This window comes from Periplaneta americana, chromosome 9 (genome assembly GCF_040183065.1).
Source record: "Periplaneta americana isolate PAMFEO1 chromosome 9, P.americana_PAMFEO1_priV1, whole genome shotgun sequence".
Taxonomy (NCBI): domain Eukaryota; kingdom Metazoa; phylum Arthropoda; class Insecta; order Blattodea; family Blattidae; genus Periplaneta; species Periplaneta americana.
This window is the reverse complement of record NC_091125.1, coordinates 17,620,472-17,639,747: the sequence shown is the minus strand read 5'-3', so window position 1 is coordinate 17,639,747 and position 19,276 is coordinate 17,620,472. Positions and strand designations below refer to the sequence as shown.

The 19,276-nt window shown below is 35.9% G+C and overlaps 1 protein-coding gene across 5 annotated transcripts in view; it reads right to left on the bottom strand.

The window, feature by feature from the left end:
* Positions 1-19,276, bottom strand: part of LOC138705801 (uncharacterized) — a 109,898-nt gene that overhangs the window by 76,930 nt on the left and 13,692 nt on the right. For 2 of the 5 annotated variants that reach the window (XM_069834441.1, XM_069834444.1), the window contains exon 1: positions 15,954-16,222. The exons of 1 other annotated variant lie outside the window; for it this stretch is intronic. In XM_069834441.1, coding sequence (XP_069690542.1) covers positions 15,954-16,094 — 141 coding nt within the window. In that variant the 5' untranslated portion in view covers positions 16,095-16,222. Of the gene's footprint in view, positions 1-8,803; positions 9,614-9,903; positions 11,081-15,953; positions 16,223-19,276 lie in introns of those variants that run through there. 2 more of the 5 variants (XM_069834445.1, XM_069834442.1) reach the window with 2 other exon arrangements.

The following is a 19,276-nucleotide window of genomic DNA, read 5'->3' as shown; positions in this document are numbered from 1 at the left end:
TTGAAAGTCATACCTGCATTCTACGTTTCAACCATCTGAAATTATTTCGACGTCCACTCAATATGAAGTTTAATATTGGAATCAATAAGAACCATAAGATTATATCATTATAATACATATAATTACATCAATAACGGCACATACCAGTAATTGGTAAAATTATACGATCAAATGTAAGCATTAATAAGACATTATAGAAGTAATCAATTTTTATTACAAGGTAATATTTTATTTTATTTGAATCCATTTTAAATCTACAATTTAATCTTTGTGTCCTATAGTTGTTTTAATTATTGTCGTAAATTTAAGTAGAGATGAGGATAATTAATTCAACTATCATACATATCAAAACAATAATTAACTCAACTATAGTTTATCATTTAATTTGCACAATGATTTTAATCTGTTAGTTTTAAGATTGATTAATGTATATATTCAACAGCCATGCCTTTTACTGTAAATTAATGTATCACATGATATTGTTGGCTCAAGTGCCTGAAGATGCCAATAGGCGCAAAACGTTAGCATTATTTTAACCTCAACTTCAATGAATATATATTTTATAAATTTTATTGATCTTCTTTAAAACACTGATAAGTCATTTAGTCTGAATAAAAAATAAATATTTATGTTATATTATATTCTACAGAAATTTGTTATTTCATTGTTTTTACCACTGCGGGTATGAGGAATGTTACTGATTTCATTATCATCTCCTCTGTTCGTCTCTCTTTAGTCTATAGACCAGGGATGCTCAACCTTATGAATACTGCGGGCCAATATTAAAAAAAATATATTATTGGAGGGCCACAGACATCGTCCAATAATAAATTATTTACATAAATGTCTTGCTAATTAGTGATTATTGTAATTTATATTAATTAATAATACAGGTCTGTTCAAATATTTTTTTTTAATTTTAAGTTTGAAACTTTAGTATTGGGCACAGCTGCTATAGACATACTACATTTATGCAAATCTAGTCTTTCAGGTGAAGCTCCCTGTAAAGCAGAATTGAAATTATTCAAATCTGCTTTACAGGGAGCTTCACCTGAAAGACTAGATTTGCATAATATATACGTTACTGTGTACGTTAACAGAAAACCACAATTCCAAGTCACACAGAGCTTGTGTGCACTCGTTGTGGGTCTCTGGCGTTTCGTCAGCCCATGCGAGTTGTGTGGATATAAAGGGAAAGGTTGAGACGGTGTCGAGTGGAGTTCCCGGGTAGCTCAGTGGTAGAGCGCTGGTACATTCAACCAGAGGTCCTGGGATCGATACCCGGCCCCGGAACAATTTCCCCTTGAAATTATTCATACTACATTTATTTATGGTTTATTCTTATTTTAATATCTTCCTGGAAAAACAGACTGCCAATATGACGAAGAGTAAACAAAATTGAGAAAGATACAATACATAGGAACTTCGTTCTAAGACGATATAGAAGTCAACAGTCAGATAAAGTAGAATAAATATAAATTGATTGAAGTAATCCAATACAAACGGTATAAGTGAACATTAAAATAAATTGAAATAAATATATATAAATTAATTTAGGTAAACAATTAATAATAGTGACGAAAGAGAAACATAAATAGATTTGTTAATTAGAAATAATTTTTGTGCGATTTAAGGAAACGTTTGATTATATAAGCAGTTTACTATAACTCATTTATTTATTCTATTTTTAAACCTACAGTATTTACTTTAGTTCTGAAAATAAGGGAAAATATACATTCCTGAAGTAAAATAATTAATATTGAATGTTCTTTTTATCACAAATTAAAATGTTCTTCTTTCTATGTAGCTCTAGTGATATACAATAGTTTCCTTCTGGACTTAATAATTTGTCCAGAAACCATTGGCATTGTTCAGTGTATCCATTCTTCTATGTACAGAATTAACAAGGTTGTGGATATATCTATCTGACAATGCAACATCATCCCAAGCATCTGAAACGAGATCCCACAATTCGTCCGTATACCTAGGACGCCGACCCTGTAGTTGTTCATTAACACCGCGTTACACTTCCGCCCCACATTTTCTATGGGATTTAAGTCAGGACTTTTTGGCACCCATGGAACCTCTACGACATCATCCCTGTGAATGTTGAACCACCGCTACACGGCAACACATGTGTGTACGGAAGAAAAGTCGTGTTGGAATTTTATTTTGTTTTCGGGCTGAAACACACGCACACTAGGTAGCATCACATTTTCCAGTATATTGGTGTACTGATGCCCATTCATATGCCCATGAATCCTCCATAGCACGCCGCCACCATAACCAGAAATCCATCCCCACATCGACATGGACAAACGACCAATGCGTTGCCTCTGGACCACATATTCAGGGTCAAATCTCTTGGATTGTTTCGGTCGATATACTTGCACTGGCCCTGTGCTGTGGTTCATAAACACTTTCTCATTCGAAACGATGACCTCTTGCCATGGATAGTTGTAATGCATTTGGCAAAATGCGACACGATCAATTCGATGGTCTTCAGTCAGAACTTTACCGCCACTCTTCTCGGCACAATATTGGCACCATTGAGCCTTTTAGAAGCCGTTCTGTTGGAAGCAGGAAATCCTGTGTCGGCAACAAGCATTTTAGAAGTGTGAAATGGAAAGTGCCTCGAACGTTCTATTAACATAAGATCTTGTTGTGGTGTTGATGCCTTGGGTCTTCCGCTAAAAGGTTTACGAGTTACGTATCTTTGCTCTTGATACTGTGCTCACCATCTGGACGCTATTCTAGTCGCAACTCCATAGCGTTCTCCAGCTTGCGCCGCACTAAATCCGCCTTCCTCGATCAGTGCAATTACTTTGGCTTTGACGTCCATAGCTATCGAATTGAAAAACTAATGATGATTTTCGAAGTGGTTGTGGCTATTTATAGACAAAATCTGTTGGTAAAGATGGACAGGGTCACGTGTCTAGGACTCTTGAAAAAACACGAAGTAGGCTATACAGTGGTCATAAATCATAAATGTAGTATGCCTGTAGAGTGAAGACAGACGAACATAGGGGATGAAAATTACATTAACAACATTCTTCATATCCGCAATGGCAAAACCAATGGCAAAACAACTTTCTATATGTCGACTAAAACACAACAAACATTGCAATTATACAAATACAGTATATTATAGGCTTTAAACAAAACCATTCCGAACGTCAGTCTCTCGAAGCGTAGCAGCTATGAGGGGAAGTCAATAGTGTCCCTATTAGACATTCTGAACAGAAAGAGTCCGAAAGCCTCTCCTTCCTAGCCCAGGAACTTCGAAGGGAGGTAAACACTATCCCTCTTAGACACTCTGTACTGTGATAATCACAACAAAACCGGCATAAGTAACATTATGAGTTTTGCTGCTCATCGGCCAGATTTTTCTTCCGTGACTGTACAATTCCTGTGAGTACATCTTTAGTAGAAAGGTCGTTTTCAATGCTGAAGAGAATCAAAAGCTACTCTCGAAATTCTACTGGAGAAGAGAGACTATCTCATGTTGGAATTATTCCAATTGAAGCATGCCTACTAGGAGAACTCAGGAAGAAAAAAAGAGTTCTTTGATGAGGTGGTTACCAAATTTGCTTCCCAGGAGAGAAGGATTGAATTTCAGTTCCGTTGATCTTACTGTGAGAAGTGCCAAGGGTGAGTTTAAAGCCAGAAGCTTGTTATTTTATATCAAATGTTGTATAATGGTAGCTTTAAGAAATTTAAATTGATATTAGGTCTACTTATTTTAATATATGTTCTTTTAAATTATTATCAGTTGTGATTTTATCAAGGCAAGCCCCTTGATTTACTATTATTTATCTAACAATTATAATATTCAGTGCTTCGGCTGTCTGAATGGTCACCGCACGCCACTGTCCAAGTGTACAGTTTCATCACTTGGACAAAGACAAGCCCCTCCAACATACTTACAAATTGATCTAAGGGAGCATGCAAGGATTCCAACTCTGTGAATAGATTTGTGTGTTAAGAAACTTCCCAAACTATGATAAATATCTGGATCTAAAAAAAGAGCAGACCGCAAGGAAGTAATATAATGAAACAAAACACATTAAAGAGATCTGGGCAAGTAGTTTGACATATGCAATGAAAGAGATTAGAAATGAGGAGGGCCAGATGTTTCTTGAAAAGCAAAGAGAAAAGTATTTTGAAGTAGCATGGAAGGTAGTGATCTCAAACAGCTGCAAAAGAAACCAAGAATGAATGAAGAGAGCTCGGTACGAAGAAGTGAAGTCTGTGTGTGTCTAATGCCTACCCACTTCACTTGCGTGATTCTGCATACCGCGGATAGATGGCAGGACTGTGACCCCTTTTCAAGCTGCACACCACTCGGCAGGCTACGTTATGCATAATGTGTATCTGTTAAGAGTTATGTCGTGTATTAGAGTGAGTATATGTGTAAGTGTAGTGTAGGAAATGATGAGGACGATGACAAAGGTGAGGAAGAAAGAAAGGGGGAAACCCGGTGCTGACACGTAGCCTACTCCTGTTGATAGCACCCAGGGGACCACCAGTCTTAATGTCCCCATTCGATGGGTGAATCTCTATCAACAGTGACATATGCCTTCTTTTCATATGCACGTGGAGAGATTTGGGATTTAATTCAGGCATACTGCTGCACAATTTATTGAGTAAAAGTTGTGCACCACCATCTCTCCTAGTCCCGAGGTAGAAATCTTACATGAAAATTTCTGAACCTGCTGAGAATCGAACCTGAGCCGGCTAGTTTGAAGGCAGTCGCATTACCACAGCGCTAACTTGGTGGACATGAAGAAGTGAATTTATATCCATGAAAGGAAGAGCAACCGACCCTCTTCATCATGTTAATCACCTAGTACATCTGATAGCAAGAATGCATATCGACTGTCTGAACCATTATCTTGATTTTCAACATTATTACTTGCTTCAAAGGTTCCCTCCTCACACCTAGCGTCCCTAACAACATATTCCAGTCACCTAAAGTAGTCAGTGCCTTGGATAGAGTCATTCTTCCAGATTGTGCAACAGTATTTGTAGCTGGAGCCATTGCTGAGACACTAGATAACATTAGAGAGTGGAACAAAGCATCTATTGGTATCAAATACTCTCTAACATTAATACTGGATAGTTCACGATAAGAGAGGCGAATGACTCATCAGTGCTATCTAGCAGCAGGGAATGTTGACAGTGAGGATAACGTGGCACATAGCGCGGTAAACTGCATCTAACAAGAGTTTTGTACTTCAACACGTGGTGTAAGTCGTAAGGATTATTCTCATGGCTGTTCCACAACAAGTCAGGGAAAGTGGAATTGTTTGTTCTGTGTTCTTCTGTAAAAACTACGCTTGGCAAAAAGATGCTAGATCGTTCTTCAGATTTCCGAAGTGAGTAGGTGAGTGAGTAGTCATGTAAATACAAGTAGTCTATTACTTTTCTGCCACAAGATGATGATGATTATTACAGTAGAGTCAGTAGATAACTTGTTCTGTGACCTTATCATGTGTTGTGGCTCTCACCAATGGGTATGGAGAAGGAAGATAATTAGTCTGAGATGAACTTTAAGTTCATCTCAGACTAATTATCTTCCTTCTCCATACCCATTGCGTGAGAGCCACAACACATGATAAGGTCACAGAACAAGTTATTCTCACTGACTCTACTGTCAATCCATCATCATCATCATCATATTATTATTATTATTATTATTATTATTATTATTACTGTTATTTGTTTTTGTCTTATAGATGTGCCATATGGGTAAATAAATGTAAAAGACAAGACCTAGACGAAACGTTTAAAACTAGAGGAACAGAGTATCTGTACAAAAATCACAGAATATGTTCAGATCACTTTAGATTATCGGACTTCAATAACCCTAATTTGAAAAGTCAGGAGTAAGTAAAAATAAGGTGTAATTGGAAAAGTACCGAAGTTTCAAATGAGTCATAGACCTGTTAATTTTTAATATATTTTTTTAATAACAGACTGAAGAGAACAGCTATTCCTTCACTGAATTTAACAGCGCCTTCTTCCGAAAATATGGGTCAAAGTACAATGAAAGAACCGCGAAGGTCCCCAAAGAAACGCATTAGACCTTCCATCGAGGAGGCGACAGGTTCTCCGATTCCAGACAGAAACGACGATAGTCCTCTACCAGGTACCTCATAATCAGATAGTACATTAGCAATAACATGTTCTCTGTGCTAAGTGAATCAGTTATTAAACTGCATAAAACTACTTTACTTCCATCATACCAAACACAATTTCTTTATAGTTTCTCCATACAAAATACTGAAAGTCATGACTTTTTCAAACTAAATAGACGCATATTGTGATACGCAACATAAAAATACGAATTATTGATTTTGTGAAGAAAGTGTGTGAACTCATGTTTTCTCATAAAAACTGATTCAGTTAGTTATTCAGAAAATATTATTTACCTAGCCCTAGACTTTCAAGACGTTATTAATATTTCACTAAATTAAGTCCCTGTTTATTTTTTAAGATGCAAGAAATCCTAAAAGGTCAAAGATGGCTCAAGATCTTCAGATAAAGACACTTTCTAAGAAATTGATTCCAGCTCAAAAGTTGGTATCTAAACACAAAAAAATTATTTCATCTCTTCGGGCGGAAGTGAGAGCTCTGAAGACAACCAGTTCAAATACTGATTTAATCAAAATTGTTTCTAATGATGAATTCATTATGTCGCAAGTGCGTTTAAAAAGAAAGAAAAAAATGGGAAGGCGGTATTCCAGTTACGATAAAAGTTTTGCATTGCACTCCATTATTGCTCACCTCAGGGCTACAGATTTTTAAGGAGAAAATTGTGTTTGCCAACAGTCAGATCTCTCCGAAATTGGCTTCATGGATTTGGTATAGGCCCCGGTATAAATCCCACCATTTTACAATTATTAAAAGTAAAGTCTGGAATGCTGCCACTAAATGAAAAGGTAGTAACAATTATTGTAGATGAAATGTATTTGAAGGAAAATATAACGTACAATGCTAAAGTGGACATTTTTTAGGGATTCATTGAATTGGGTATACACAGCCCTAACCAACAATCTCAAACTAATGTAAAAGATTCAGAGGTACCACTTGCAAACCAAGCAATGGTTTTTATGATTCGAGGAATGTGTAAAAATTTTAAGCAAACCATTGGTTATTTTCTATCGAAAGATGCCATGCCTGCAGAGATTTTAAAATCACATCTGCTTGATGTAATAAATAAAATAAAAGATACGGGATTTATCCCTAAAGTGATTGTTTCAGACCAAGGATCGAACAACACTAAATCGAGAAGACTGCTTGGATGTAATGAAGTACAGCCTTATTTTGAACACGATGGTGAAAAAATTTATTTGTTTCATGATACACCACATTTGATTAAGAGCGTAAGGAATAATTTAAAACATTATAATTTTAAGCTATTTGATAAATTAATTAAGTGGGAATACCTAGAAAAACTTTATTTTATAGATAAAGATATGAATCCCCGACTTTGTCCTAAAGTAAAACTTAATCACTTGAATCTACCACCATTCACACCGATGCGAGTGTGCCTTGCTACACAGTTATTAAGTCATTCTGTAGGAAAAGCTATGGCATCACTCATAAAATTCAGTTACCAGAGGAGGCTCAACCTACTGCAGACTTCATCCTGTTTATGGATAAAGCTTTTGATTGTTTTAACTCTTCTAGTTTCCAAACTAGTAAAGCCTTAAATAGGCCACTAAGTGAAAATTCCACACACTGGAATTTTTTTAATGAAATAGAAAAAAACATTTGGAAATATTCAGGTAATAAACAATAGGAAAATGAACCCAAGATGTATAAATGGCTGGCTAGAAAATTTACAATCTTTAAAACTGCTATGGAAAGAATTGCATTATAATTATGGATTTAAATTTTTAATAACAAGAAGATTAACACAAGGCTGCATAGAAAATCTCTCTTCTATTATTCGATCTAAAGGTGGAAACAACGTAACTCCAGACTAATCGAAGTTTAGAGCTACAATTCGGGCAACCATGACGAAACAATTCCTAAGTCCTCCTGAAACAAGCAACTGTGAAGCTGACGTTTCTTCTTTCTTACTCAAGAAAGAAGATATCGAGGCAGCTAAATTGAATTTTTGCAGTCCAGGCATTACAGATGTCTCTGATTTGGATGTAACTGTTGATGACAAAAATGTACAGCATACAAATGAAGAAACCGTGTTGCAAGAAAATGCAAGAGCTTATGTTGCAGGTTGGGTGTGTAGCAGAATAAATCACGAAATTTGTCGAAGAAATTTATCTTGTAAAGAAAACCCCAACAATGACGTAACAACGCACATCGCAAATAAAAAATACTGTAAAGATTCAAAAATTGTTTTTCCTAATGATGTTTCTCTAATGCTCAGCCAATTGTGTTCTGATGTTTTTAAAGAAATTGATCATGTTATTTATAAAACTAGAATTGGTGTAAAAAAAGAACTAGTTAAAATGGTAGTGCTCCCTGTTAACATGTCCATTTGCAGTGACTGTGCCAATGTCTTCATTGATAAATATTTCAATGTGTTAATAAATTGTTACAGCAAAAATAAAATGGACAACCATACAGCTAAAAAACAAAACAAGCGATGTATGAAAGCTGCTAAAGTCATGCACAACTAAATTTCATCAAATTTGAAAATATGAGAATTTATCAATTCATTTCTATTCTAATAACTTTGTAATTTGTTATTAATTAAAAATGTTATGAACAAAGTGACTCTAAAGTATACTATTTATTGCTTTGCAGCTTCTTATTGAAATCAAATGCACACCTCTCCTCTTTTCCTCACGTAATCCAGCACGGCGCACAGAGTGTGTGAACGTTTCAAGCCACTAGATGGCAGCATTGTTACTTTTCGCCGCCGCTTGCAATGCTAAACAGGGAAGCTTTCCAGTATTAATGTTAGAGAGTATTTGTTGGTATTCAAAGTCCACAAGCTTCTTACTCTCCATAAGAAATATCCCAACCAAACTGTAGATAAGAAAGAACAATTATAGGCTATTATGGCATTTTGCCAACATCTTTGGTTTCTCTCTGAGCATCTAGTTGCTTTTTTGATGACCAAGTGACCACAGAGAAAAAGAAAAATCATCATCATCAACATCATCATTTACTAAACAGGCTTTAGATAATGTGGTCTGTTGTGGACTCAATTCGTTAAACCAGCAAAAAAGGAAAATATAGTAACAAACTTGCAGCCTCCACAGAAACCTGATACTCCTCAATGACTACAGACCATGGCTAAATTGGAAAACCTGAAATTGGAGAATCCTGTAACATTAAGAACCGGTTATTTATTTGAAGATTGAAATAGGAAGAGACAAATCTCAATCTTTCCTGCACAGACTTCCTACAGAGTGGTTTTCAAGGAACTTCGTGATTGCTCCTCTTAGACGAAAGTAGTAAATGACACGACAGAACGCACTATCAACCTGTTCCAAAAGTACAATGAGACATTGACGAAGATGAATAGAAACAGTTTCTTCTATAACTTTTATCCAAACACTGATAAGAGTTTTCTACTCCTTCAAAAGCTGCTCTGACTTTTTTCTTTCACTATGTTACACATTATAAACTTCTCACCTCTGGAGCAACTTGTAAATGATAATATTTTAATGAAATTTTTTGTGCTTGTTTTACACATTAATGCATAATATTAGCCTTGTGGGAATTTGAATTTTTGAAAGTTCGGTTTTTTGCACCACACTACCATGTCAAGACACTGGAGGAATTTCTGTTAGCTACTAGCAAACACATGTAATTTTTAAGTGAAGAGTTCTCTTTTAGATCTCTTATGTCAGATTCTAGAATATTCACATAACTAAGTACTTGACTGAGGGTATCGAATGTATTTTGCATGTTTAATCTTACTGTTTCTATTTGGACTGTAAGAGATTCGGTATCATGTACGTATCTCTGGCAGACTTAGTGTTCTCTCAGAAGATAAACTTTTCTTGGTAGGCGATCTATTGCAGACTCCATCCTGTTGTTCTCTCACCAGTGATAGCTTGGTTGAAACATGATGTGAACTGACATGAACTTTTGTACTGTCACCCCTTGACAATCTTTCTGATGATAAACATTTCTTGCCTGGAAAGATGAAGGACCCACCTCATGTAAAAGCCTCATACTCAGGATTGCCGAATTTGAGACAATCAAGGTGGAACGCACTTCTGACTGTGCACCTCTTAACTTTACAAACCACTCACTATTGCTCGTATAGTGTGGTCTCTCACCTCGCATGCATCGGATCTTAAAAAACAAGCCTTTTGAAGACTTGATTGCTGTGTGGATTTAGATTCAAACATGAGCACAGCTTAAATGTTATTGACTACTAACGACCCAGCAACCATAAAGCATTCTGAATCGTTAGAGACTGGAATTTTTTGTTGAGTTCAAAGTGCAAAATGTGGGATTTTCAAATGGGAAAATCGGTGCTTTCAATTAAATTTTTCAATATTTTCACATTGTTCGTTTTCGAGCTTGGAAATTGGTATGTTCATTTTTATAAAGTCTTTACAACACTTTTTCCCAGATATTCGCAAGTTTTCTTTTTGTTTTGCACACTGCAAAAACAAGTGGCAATAGAAGTCAGCACAAGAGATTGTTCGTCTTCCTTGCGAAAATTAATTGCCGATGCATGTTTTACCAACTTCGAATCTTTCTCAACAGTATCTCTTCTTTCCCACGAGACCTCACAATTACAAAATTTACACATGACTGTACTTTTGTCTGTGCAATAAAACCTATGCCTTATATACTGGAAAGCTCTATTGGAGCTATTTTATTATTAAGCATTCTTGTAGCCTCACTTGCACGGGAACACAATAATGTTATTTCGCCTATGTGTGACACTATAAACAAATAAAACAAACACACTCAACACGCTCCAAAGTAATATGCATTCAGCAGGCTCACAACGCTCACAATACGATTCTCGCACATCGCTACATATATCAGATATGATGTCAGGAGTGTGTTTAGACCAGGTATTTGAATTAAAACCTTCTAGCTCGTTGACCGTTGACTAAAACAGATTCAGAATCGAATGTGCAATACTAGTGACCATAAATATCGACCTCATCTGTGCGACAGCTATCGATTATCGATTGCAGTAAAAAAAATTAAAAATTGAAAATTCGCGCACATAATTCGCTAATTGCTTAAAAAACCCCATTCCCGACTTGATACGGATTTCGCGATGTTTCACGAATTCAAATCAGGCATAAATGAATTGAAGAATGTATATTTACTGTAATTAGATGTTGAGAAATATTTTTTTTCCAAAATTCGAGAAATATTCCATTCCCTATGAATTGTCAATACTTTAAAAGAAGGAAATAATATATTTCATTCAAAAGGAATAACAAATTGTAGGAGAGAGGAAAACGAAGTAGGGTAAATCTTGTTAATATTGTGATAAGAGTAATATCGTGATACTGTGTTTGATAGCTTCTTATCATGCTTTTACAGAGTGAGAGAAGGACCGATTTCATGCAGCAACTTGTCCACGAACTTGTCCTTAATACATTGTCACAAAAAACAGATTTTTGTCTCGATAAGTAAAATTGTAATAAATTCTCATACCAACTATCACGATATTACTCATATCACGATATTACCAACCTTTACCCTATCTTATTAATGTGCTTAATAATGTACACATTTTTGTAACTGTTAGTTGCCGCATGCTTTAAAATATATTTTTGAGAAATAAATTAAATAAAATGTTAATTCAACTTTTATAATAAGACAAGAACAAGCTGCCTTGTTTTGTGATTGTAATTTAGGTCTACCTTCGTTATTAGTGAGACATATGCAAGAGATTTTTTACATTGACTGAACATTTTTTTACTTTCATATATTGTCTCTTCTTTACAGTCGAAACTAAAGCTTTTGCCCCCAAAATGTATTTAAGATTTTTATTGAGAACTGTCTAGACAGCGGTAATCTGTTTGGTTAAAGATTTTAGGCTAAATCATATACTAATTAATAGGCCTACAATATTTTAAAGGGAGGGGCTACTCATCAATTAGCACTGGTCAACTTGATGAGTTAATGACTGAATTTGGTATAATTTTCCTCTATTCAATACCTAATTCCCTCTTTACCCTTTCCTATCCAGTCCTCTGACTGAACTCTTACTTTCTTCGACCCCAACGGTATTAGAGCATTCGAGGCCTTGGGGTTCATTTCCCTTTCCTTCCTCCTCTTTCTACTTTTCTGTTCCTAGTGCTGACTGCTATGGCACTAAAATCGTCCTCCAGTGGCTTAAGGAGGGAAAGCTGGTGATCAATAAGATCTCCCAGCTAGGTCCAATGGACCCGTCGACCAACAGCAGGTGTGGCCTCCAGACATTCTGGGGGTTGTGTGTGAATGAAGTAGTCACCAAAACGTTAAAATATGGTGTTCACTTAAATCGGCTACAACTTGCCATTTAACTCCAATATGAAATGAGTACCATTAAGGTAAAATTATCCGGAGGTAAAATAGTCCCCCAATCGGATCTCTGGGGGGGACTACTTTAATCGTACAGAATCAACTAAATATCCTACAATGGAATGCTGGTGGTATAATATCAGCTAAGAAGACTGAACTAGCCAATATACTCTCAGAAAATCAGGAAATGGATTATGAACACCTAAAAATGTGTGCTTCACTGGCTGACCATGATAATATCTTTGAAAAATATTGGAGTGCAAGAGGTCAAATGACTTTATTGTCAAACGCCTGGCATTAGAAAACAACAACAACATAATGTATTTTGTAGTTGAAAATCTATTTATTTATTTAAATTATGTTTTTGAATAATGAATAGACATCGGATTTTTAGGCACTAAAAATTGCAGTTTTAGGCGCCTAAAATAAGCTCAAAATTTGTAAAATTAGGCTCTATTTTAATGAAAATAGGCATTTTAGGCACATCAACGTATCATACTTATTTCTTTCACTGAAATTTTTAGTTATACACTAAAATACGCACAAAAAAGTATGTTTAAACATTAAAAAAGAATACTATGTTATATTTATAAACAGAGCTGCACAAATTTAATATATTGAAACTAATGAAATAATGATTATTGATATCAAGATTACTCATTTTAAGTTATTGAAATTCAGTTCCATGCTCAGACTTTATTATAATTATCTGCACTGTACACCACCAGAATTTTTTCTAAATTCTCCACAATTTCAAGAATTGAAACAGAAAATCAATATCCCAAATTTAAAAGAAAACTTACAAATTAAACCAAACCCCTTAATTCTATTAAATATAGAATATAATGGGGTGAAGAAGGGATAGTGACGCGAAACATACAGCCTCTCCTATCCAAATGCCATCCTCACCTTCCCATGGTCCACCCTGTTTCTACCAACGAGGAAATGGCGACCGAGTCACAGCGGTATAACTGATTCATCAAATGCAGAGGAAATGCTGCATTACAAGCCTGTCCAGAGGCTAAAAGTGGCAGCCCCACTACTGGACTACCTAACGATAAGGCTAGTAACCTATCTTAGGGAAAACTACATTACTTTCAAGCCTCAAACAAGCAGTATAAGGATAGATAAATTCTAGGAATAATAAACAATACATTAAAAGCTAAATTAGTACAAAAATCTACAAGAATAAAAATATATAATACACTAGCATTACCCACCCTTCTATACGGAAGCGAGATTTGGACATTAAAGAAAAAAAGACATGAACAGAATCAAAGCAACGGAAATGAAATTTTTCAGGAGAACAGCAGGATATACTCTTTTAGACCGAAAAAGGAATGAAGAAATTTTAGAACAATTAGAAGTAGAGTCAGTAGAAGAAAAAATCACCAGATACAAATTCAATTGGCTAGATCATGTAAGAAGAATGGAAAATTCAAGAATCCCAAAAATTATGATGCAATATAAACCTAGAGGACATCGTCGACCAGGAAGACCGTTAAGAAGACTGCTAGATGGGGCCGAAACAGGTCTACAGAGGCCTAATTCGTGAAGGATGATGATGATGATGATGATAGAATATAATCTAAATTTAACAGAAGAAATACTGAAATCAGAAGTAAACACTGAAATAATGGAACAATTGTCTTTAGAGACAATTAATATTAGGTACCCTCCACAAAACTGGCTTCATTTATACACCGACGGATCCTTGATCTCCAGAGAACAAGGTGCCAGTGCAGGTGTTACGTGCTGTCTCTTCTCACTTTATAGATCTCTTGGATATGGAACAACAAGTTTTGATGGAGAAATCATTGCAATAAGTGAAAGTCTCAGGAATCTTCTATGCCACATCAATAAATTTAAAAATGCAGTTATATTGTCAGACTCCAAAGCAGCTATTCTATCAATCGTCTCTAAACACACACCTTCATCTCAAACAGCAGAAATAACTAAAATGCTCTCCCAATTAATATCACTCAATAAAAGAATTGTATCCCAATGGATACCATTCCATTGTGGAATCCTGGGAAACGAGAATGCGGATGATTTAGCAAAGAAGAGCAGCACTGCTACTTACAGACCTGTTACTAAATCTACGTATTACTCTGTTAAAAGATTTATTAAATCTACATACTTAGACTTGAACAAACAAAATTTGATAACACAATCCCAAGGGAAAAAAATGGAACTCTCTGCATCAAAATCCACAGTTAATTCCCGATTTACCACGAAAATCGTCAGTAGCTGCATTTAGATTGGCAACAGGCCATGATTGTTTGGCCAAACACCTGCATAGAATTGGAATATATCAGTCCCCTAACTGCCCATTGTGCAACTCAAACCAAGAAATGGATTCGTAACACCTCAAAATCTGTGCTTCAGTGGCTGGCCATGATAATATCTTTGAAAAATATTGGAGTGGGAGAGGTCAAATGACTTTACTGTCAAACGCCTGGCATTAGAAAACAACAACAACATTATCTGGTATAGCAGAGGAGGCAAGATCTGCCCTGCGACCTTATCATGTGCAGTCACCAATGGGTATAAAGGGTCAAGACAGGTTTTAGTCTGAGATGAAATTCCATGTTGGTAGATTTGTACAGTGGCGGCTGATTGGCTGAGGCAAGTGATGCTGGGCCTCAGTCACTTTGTTTTCTTAAACTCAAAATTTTAGTGGTTTTTAGTCGTATATATCATAGCTATTATATTAGTTCTTTCAATGAAGCATATAGAGTTGTAGAAGTAGAAAACCTTGTGATGTATATAGACCTGTCTTGCAGTAAAATTTGTTCCTGAAGCCAGGATCACTCATGCCGTGTCTGGCTTCTGCATTTCCCCGGGTTTTATGGTTGCACTGGGAAAGCTGAAACTGAGATACATTTCTTGTGGCCTCGTGGCCTAGCAGGTATTCCCCCACCCATCAGCCTTCACTTCTCCCATTCAGAACTCGGTTCTTGTCAATGCCTGTCTCAAGTGTCGGTTGGGATGAGAATAACAGTGGTGAATCGTCATATGGTCCACTGTGGTTATGTGTTTCGGGAAAATAGTAAATAGAAGTCTTATGGCCATGCCGTAATAGTTTTGAATTTTGTCTATAACTGAGTCAGTTAGCCTCCCCTTTCCTAATAAACCCTTACCATCCGATAATTTTTGTCCCTTCACACTGGTTTTCAGTCTCCTCAAAATGCCCATTCTCTTCTGTATGTGGCCTATGCACTCTAATTTTCTAATTTGTACGTCATTCCCATGTGGTTTCAATTCCTCAACAGCAATGAATGACTTAGAGTCCCATCTCCTAAATATTTCACATATCTCACATTATATGAACTGAGTGACCGATTGAAAATGTTCGTCACACCTGCAACCTCCACTCCACCACTTGACCCACTGTAATTACATTCACAATCGGTTTCATGTTTATTTGTTGTTCTACCTTCACACCTACAATGTTTTGATAATATAGCAACATCAATTACCTTGCCAGTGTCCACACTAGTTGCCGTCACAACGCCATTTAGTGAAATGTGACCCCTTTTCTGCCACGTCCCATCAAAGGCAGCTGATATGCCTCTGACATTATCATTTTCTGCAACTGCTTCTTCCACAGCAACCTTCATGTTATGTAATGCAACATTTTCAATCGCAGATCCAATTATTATGTTATATCTAGTAGACCTGGTTGGAGGAGGTGGCAAATTCAAAATGCCACATAAAGTCTCTCCACCTGTCTTACCTTTTCCTATAGCCCTAAGGCCGTACATAGTCTAACATTTATTGTGTAGAGTTTACATGTTATTGGGTTTATCTTTGAAATATCAATAGATGAAGAGTTGTAAAAATTTACACCATACGCACAGTATTTACATTTTAAAACTAATTCTGCAGCAAGACCAATGTGCTTTTTTACCTCAAGAGATATCCCACCTTTGCCACAGCCTTTACAGAATACATTATTTTGCAGTACACTAGATAATATGCCAACATCTATAACCCCATTGGTATCACTAACACTGTGTTCTTGTTTGAGGGTTTCATATCTGATTTTAGAATCTTCAAGTTTCTTTCCTGATGCACAGCCACTATTTACAGATTCACACTGACCACGTGTGCTAGAGGGTTGTAGGTTAGAATTCACCTTACTAACAGAGTTCTTACGTTTACCAACATTTCTTCTCTTCTTAAATACTTTCAAGCTACTTTTGTAATCCATATTGTAAGAAAATATCACAAAATGCACCTCTATAATGCAACTGAACTGTATCGTAACACAATTAATAATAGAACTCCGTACAGCACGTGTATAACATCACAACACTGTAAACAAATCCGTTGCTACGAAACAAAGCACAGACGGTAAACCAGGTGTACCAATACACATAAATTCCCTACAATGAAAAAATTTCGCACATAAGGCGCAAAATTTGAAACTAACATAGTAGTATCACAGTCTAGTATATACAGTCGCGAAGCTCAATACGTAGTAAATATGCAAACATTAGATAGTTGCTCACCACTAGGATCGCTAATATCGCCTCATTACAGGCAATACAAAATAGTACAGTCACAGTCTATTGTTTCTAGCACCCTCAAAACTCAACCTTCGTGACTGTATATAGTAGACTGTGGTAGTGTGCTAGATGAACAGGAGACAAGCCCATAGGCGGAGTAATGGGGGCCACTGCCCCCCCCCCAACTTGTCTGATCTCTTTTTTTTTTTTTTCTATTATTCTATTGAATTCAAAAGATCTTTTTTTTTTTGTTTTTGTTTATGATTAAGTTTTTGTGCTTAAATTGATGAATTAATGTCTTCTGATCATGTGCCTGGACTATAATACTGTATTTATTTTAAATTTCTGAATGTATAAGAATTCCTATACTACCTCATTTGAGGAATGGAAGCACTGTAATGTTTCTTTCGTAACAGCCTGTACTATTGTCTTTGAAGTCTGCAGTTGTTGAGGCCACCACTTCGAAATGTATGAATAACATACTGCACGACAATGCAGGAAAAAGAAAAGTGACCCCAGTATAATGTGTAAACTTAAAAAATGAGATTAAATAAAATAATTATTAGAAATTACATTTCATATATCTTCGGAAGGTAAGCTTCATATAAAAATATTTCTGTTAGCACTGTTACGTAGTTTTATTGATGTATGCATGTGTTTCTGCACGAGAGAGAAAAAGAGGGAGATTGTTTTAAGTTATGCCCTATTATAATTTGTAGCAGACCTACAGTTCAAGCCCTATACAACTCGGTTTGAAACATCGCCGATATGGATGTAACACTGTAAAAAACATGCCCCTCCCCCCGAAAATACCTTTATTAACTGATCATATTCCAATATACTGTACCACGGTCAAGCTATAACGGAGGAGGAGGTAATTAATTATGTCTTCCTTTGCCTCCCCAAGGAAATGGTTCTCTCTCCGCCTATGGACACGCCCACTTAAATGTCACTGTTCCTTTAAACCGAAAAAAAAAAAAAAAAACATACTTAGGAATAAGATACAAACTTAAATCATGGCTCATCTGAAAGATAAATGAAAAATGAAAAATTCAAGATTTTTTGGCTTACCAGGTCCCCTTAAATTTCAGTGTTTTTTAAAATGAACTAATCGCTGTTAGTCTTTTTTTTTTTTTTTTTTTTTTTTCCAGTTCACTTTATGTTAAATGAAAGTCCTCTGAAAATGCTATAGACGGAGCCAATAAACCAATTTTTCGTAAAATTGCAATGAGCCCCATCTGCATGTATACCCTTCTTATAATAAACATTGTAACCTGGACTGTTAAAATGTGACGTCTGCTTGAAAATTTTAACATCAACTACAATTTTTGAGTTCACTGGGTCCTTTCCTTAAAAGCCATTATTTTCGTTTTCGTCAGTGCTGTATTAAATATAATAAATGACTATAATATTAAATACAAATACACAAAATCTGGAACTTAATTTTAGAAAACTATAGGCTGAGCCAACTTCAGCTAAAAGGACCATTTGCAGTGTGTAAACCAAATACTTGTAAAATTGTAGAATAGACTCCTCATCTAACTACTCTGAATTATCTTGAAGACAAGATCTAAGATAGAGCAACTCTAAGAATTCATCAGTGCTATAGAGACAGTGATATAATAGCAAACTGATTTGTATAGACCTATTTATTTATTCTCATAATCCTTTATTCGTCTTTTCGTTTGACAACTCAAGTTATCAATTCTCTTATTTCTGTAACCATACACTTCTTGTCCAGTCGTTGGCTACTGCAGAATTAAGGCTGAAATATTCCCAGCCACTTTCGATAGTACCTCTGATTGAGGTTCTGGCTGATATGTACATCTATTATCAGACAGTACATCTCACTTGACAATACGTGCCAGAGGAAGAACAATTGTTTGTATCATATAATTCTGTAAGTCTGATTAATGTAATATGTAGCTAGTCGGCAATGTATGCAATGGAGGGGAAAAGAAATTGGTCACCTACCCAATTATCTTCTGGCTTAGTTGCTTCATGAGTGATGACTTATTGGTGTCACTTATGAGATTCAGACCTGTCTTCGGACAGCTGACAAAGCAACAACTTTTGATAGGCTCAAAAACTTTTATCTCACGTAAAGTCTGTCAGGAATGGTGGAGAAGCTCATTTTTTTTACTGATTGCTATAGACTTATTCCACGTTAAGAAAAACGCATTGAGCATATAGGGCTGTTCGATCAAATGATCAGTTGGCACAGAAACGCCTGCCTGCCACAGCTTCCACAATGTGCTCTGCAAAGGTCCATGAAACCAATGACTTTTTCT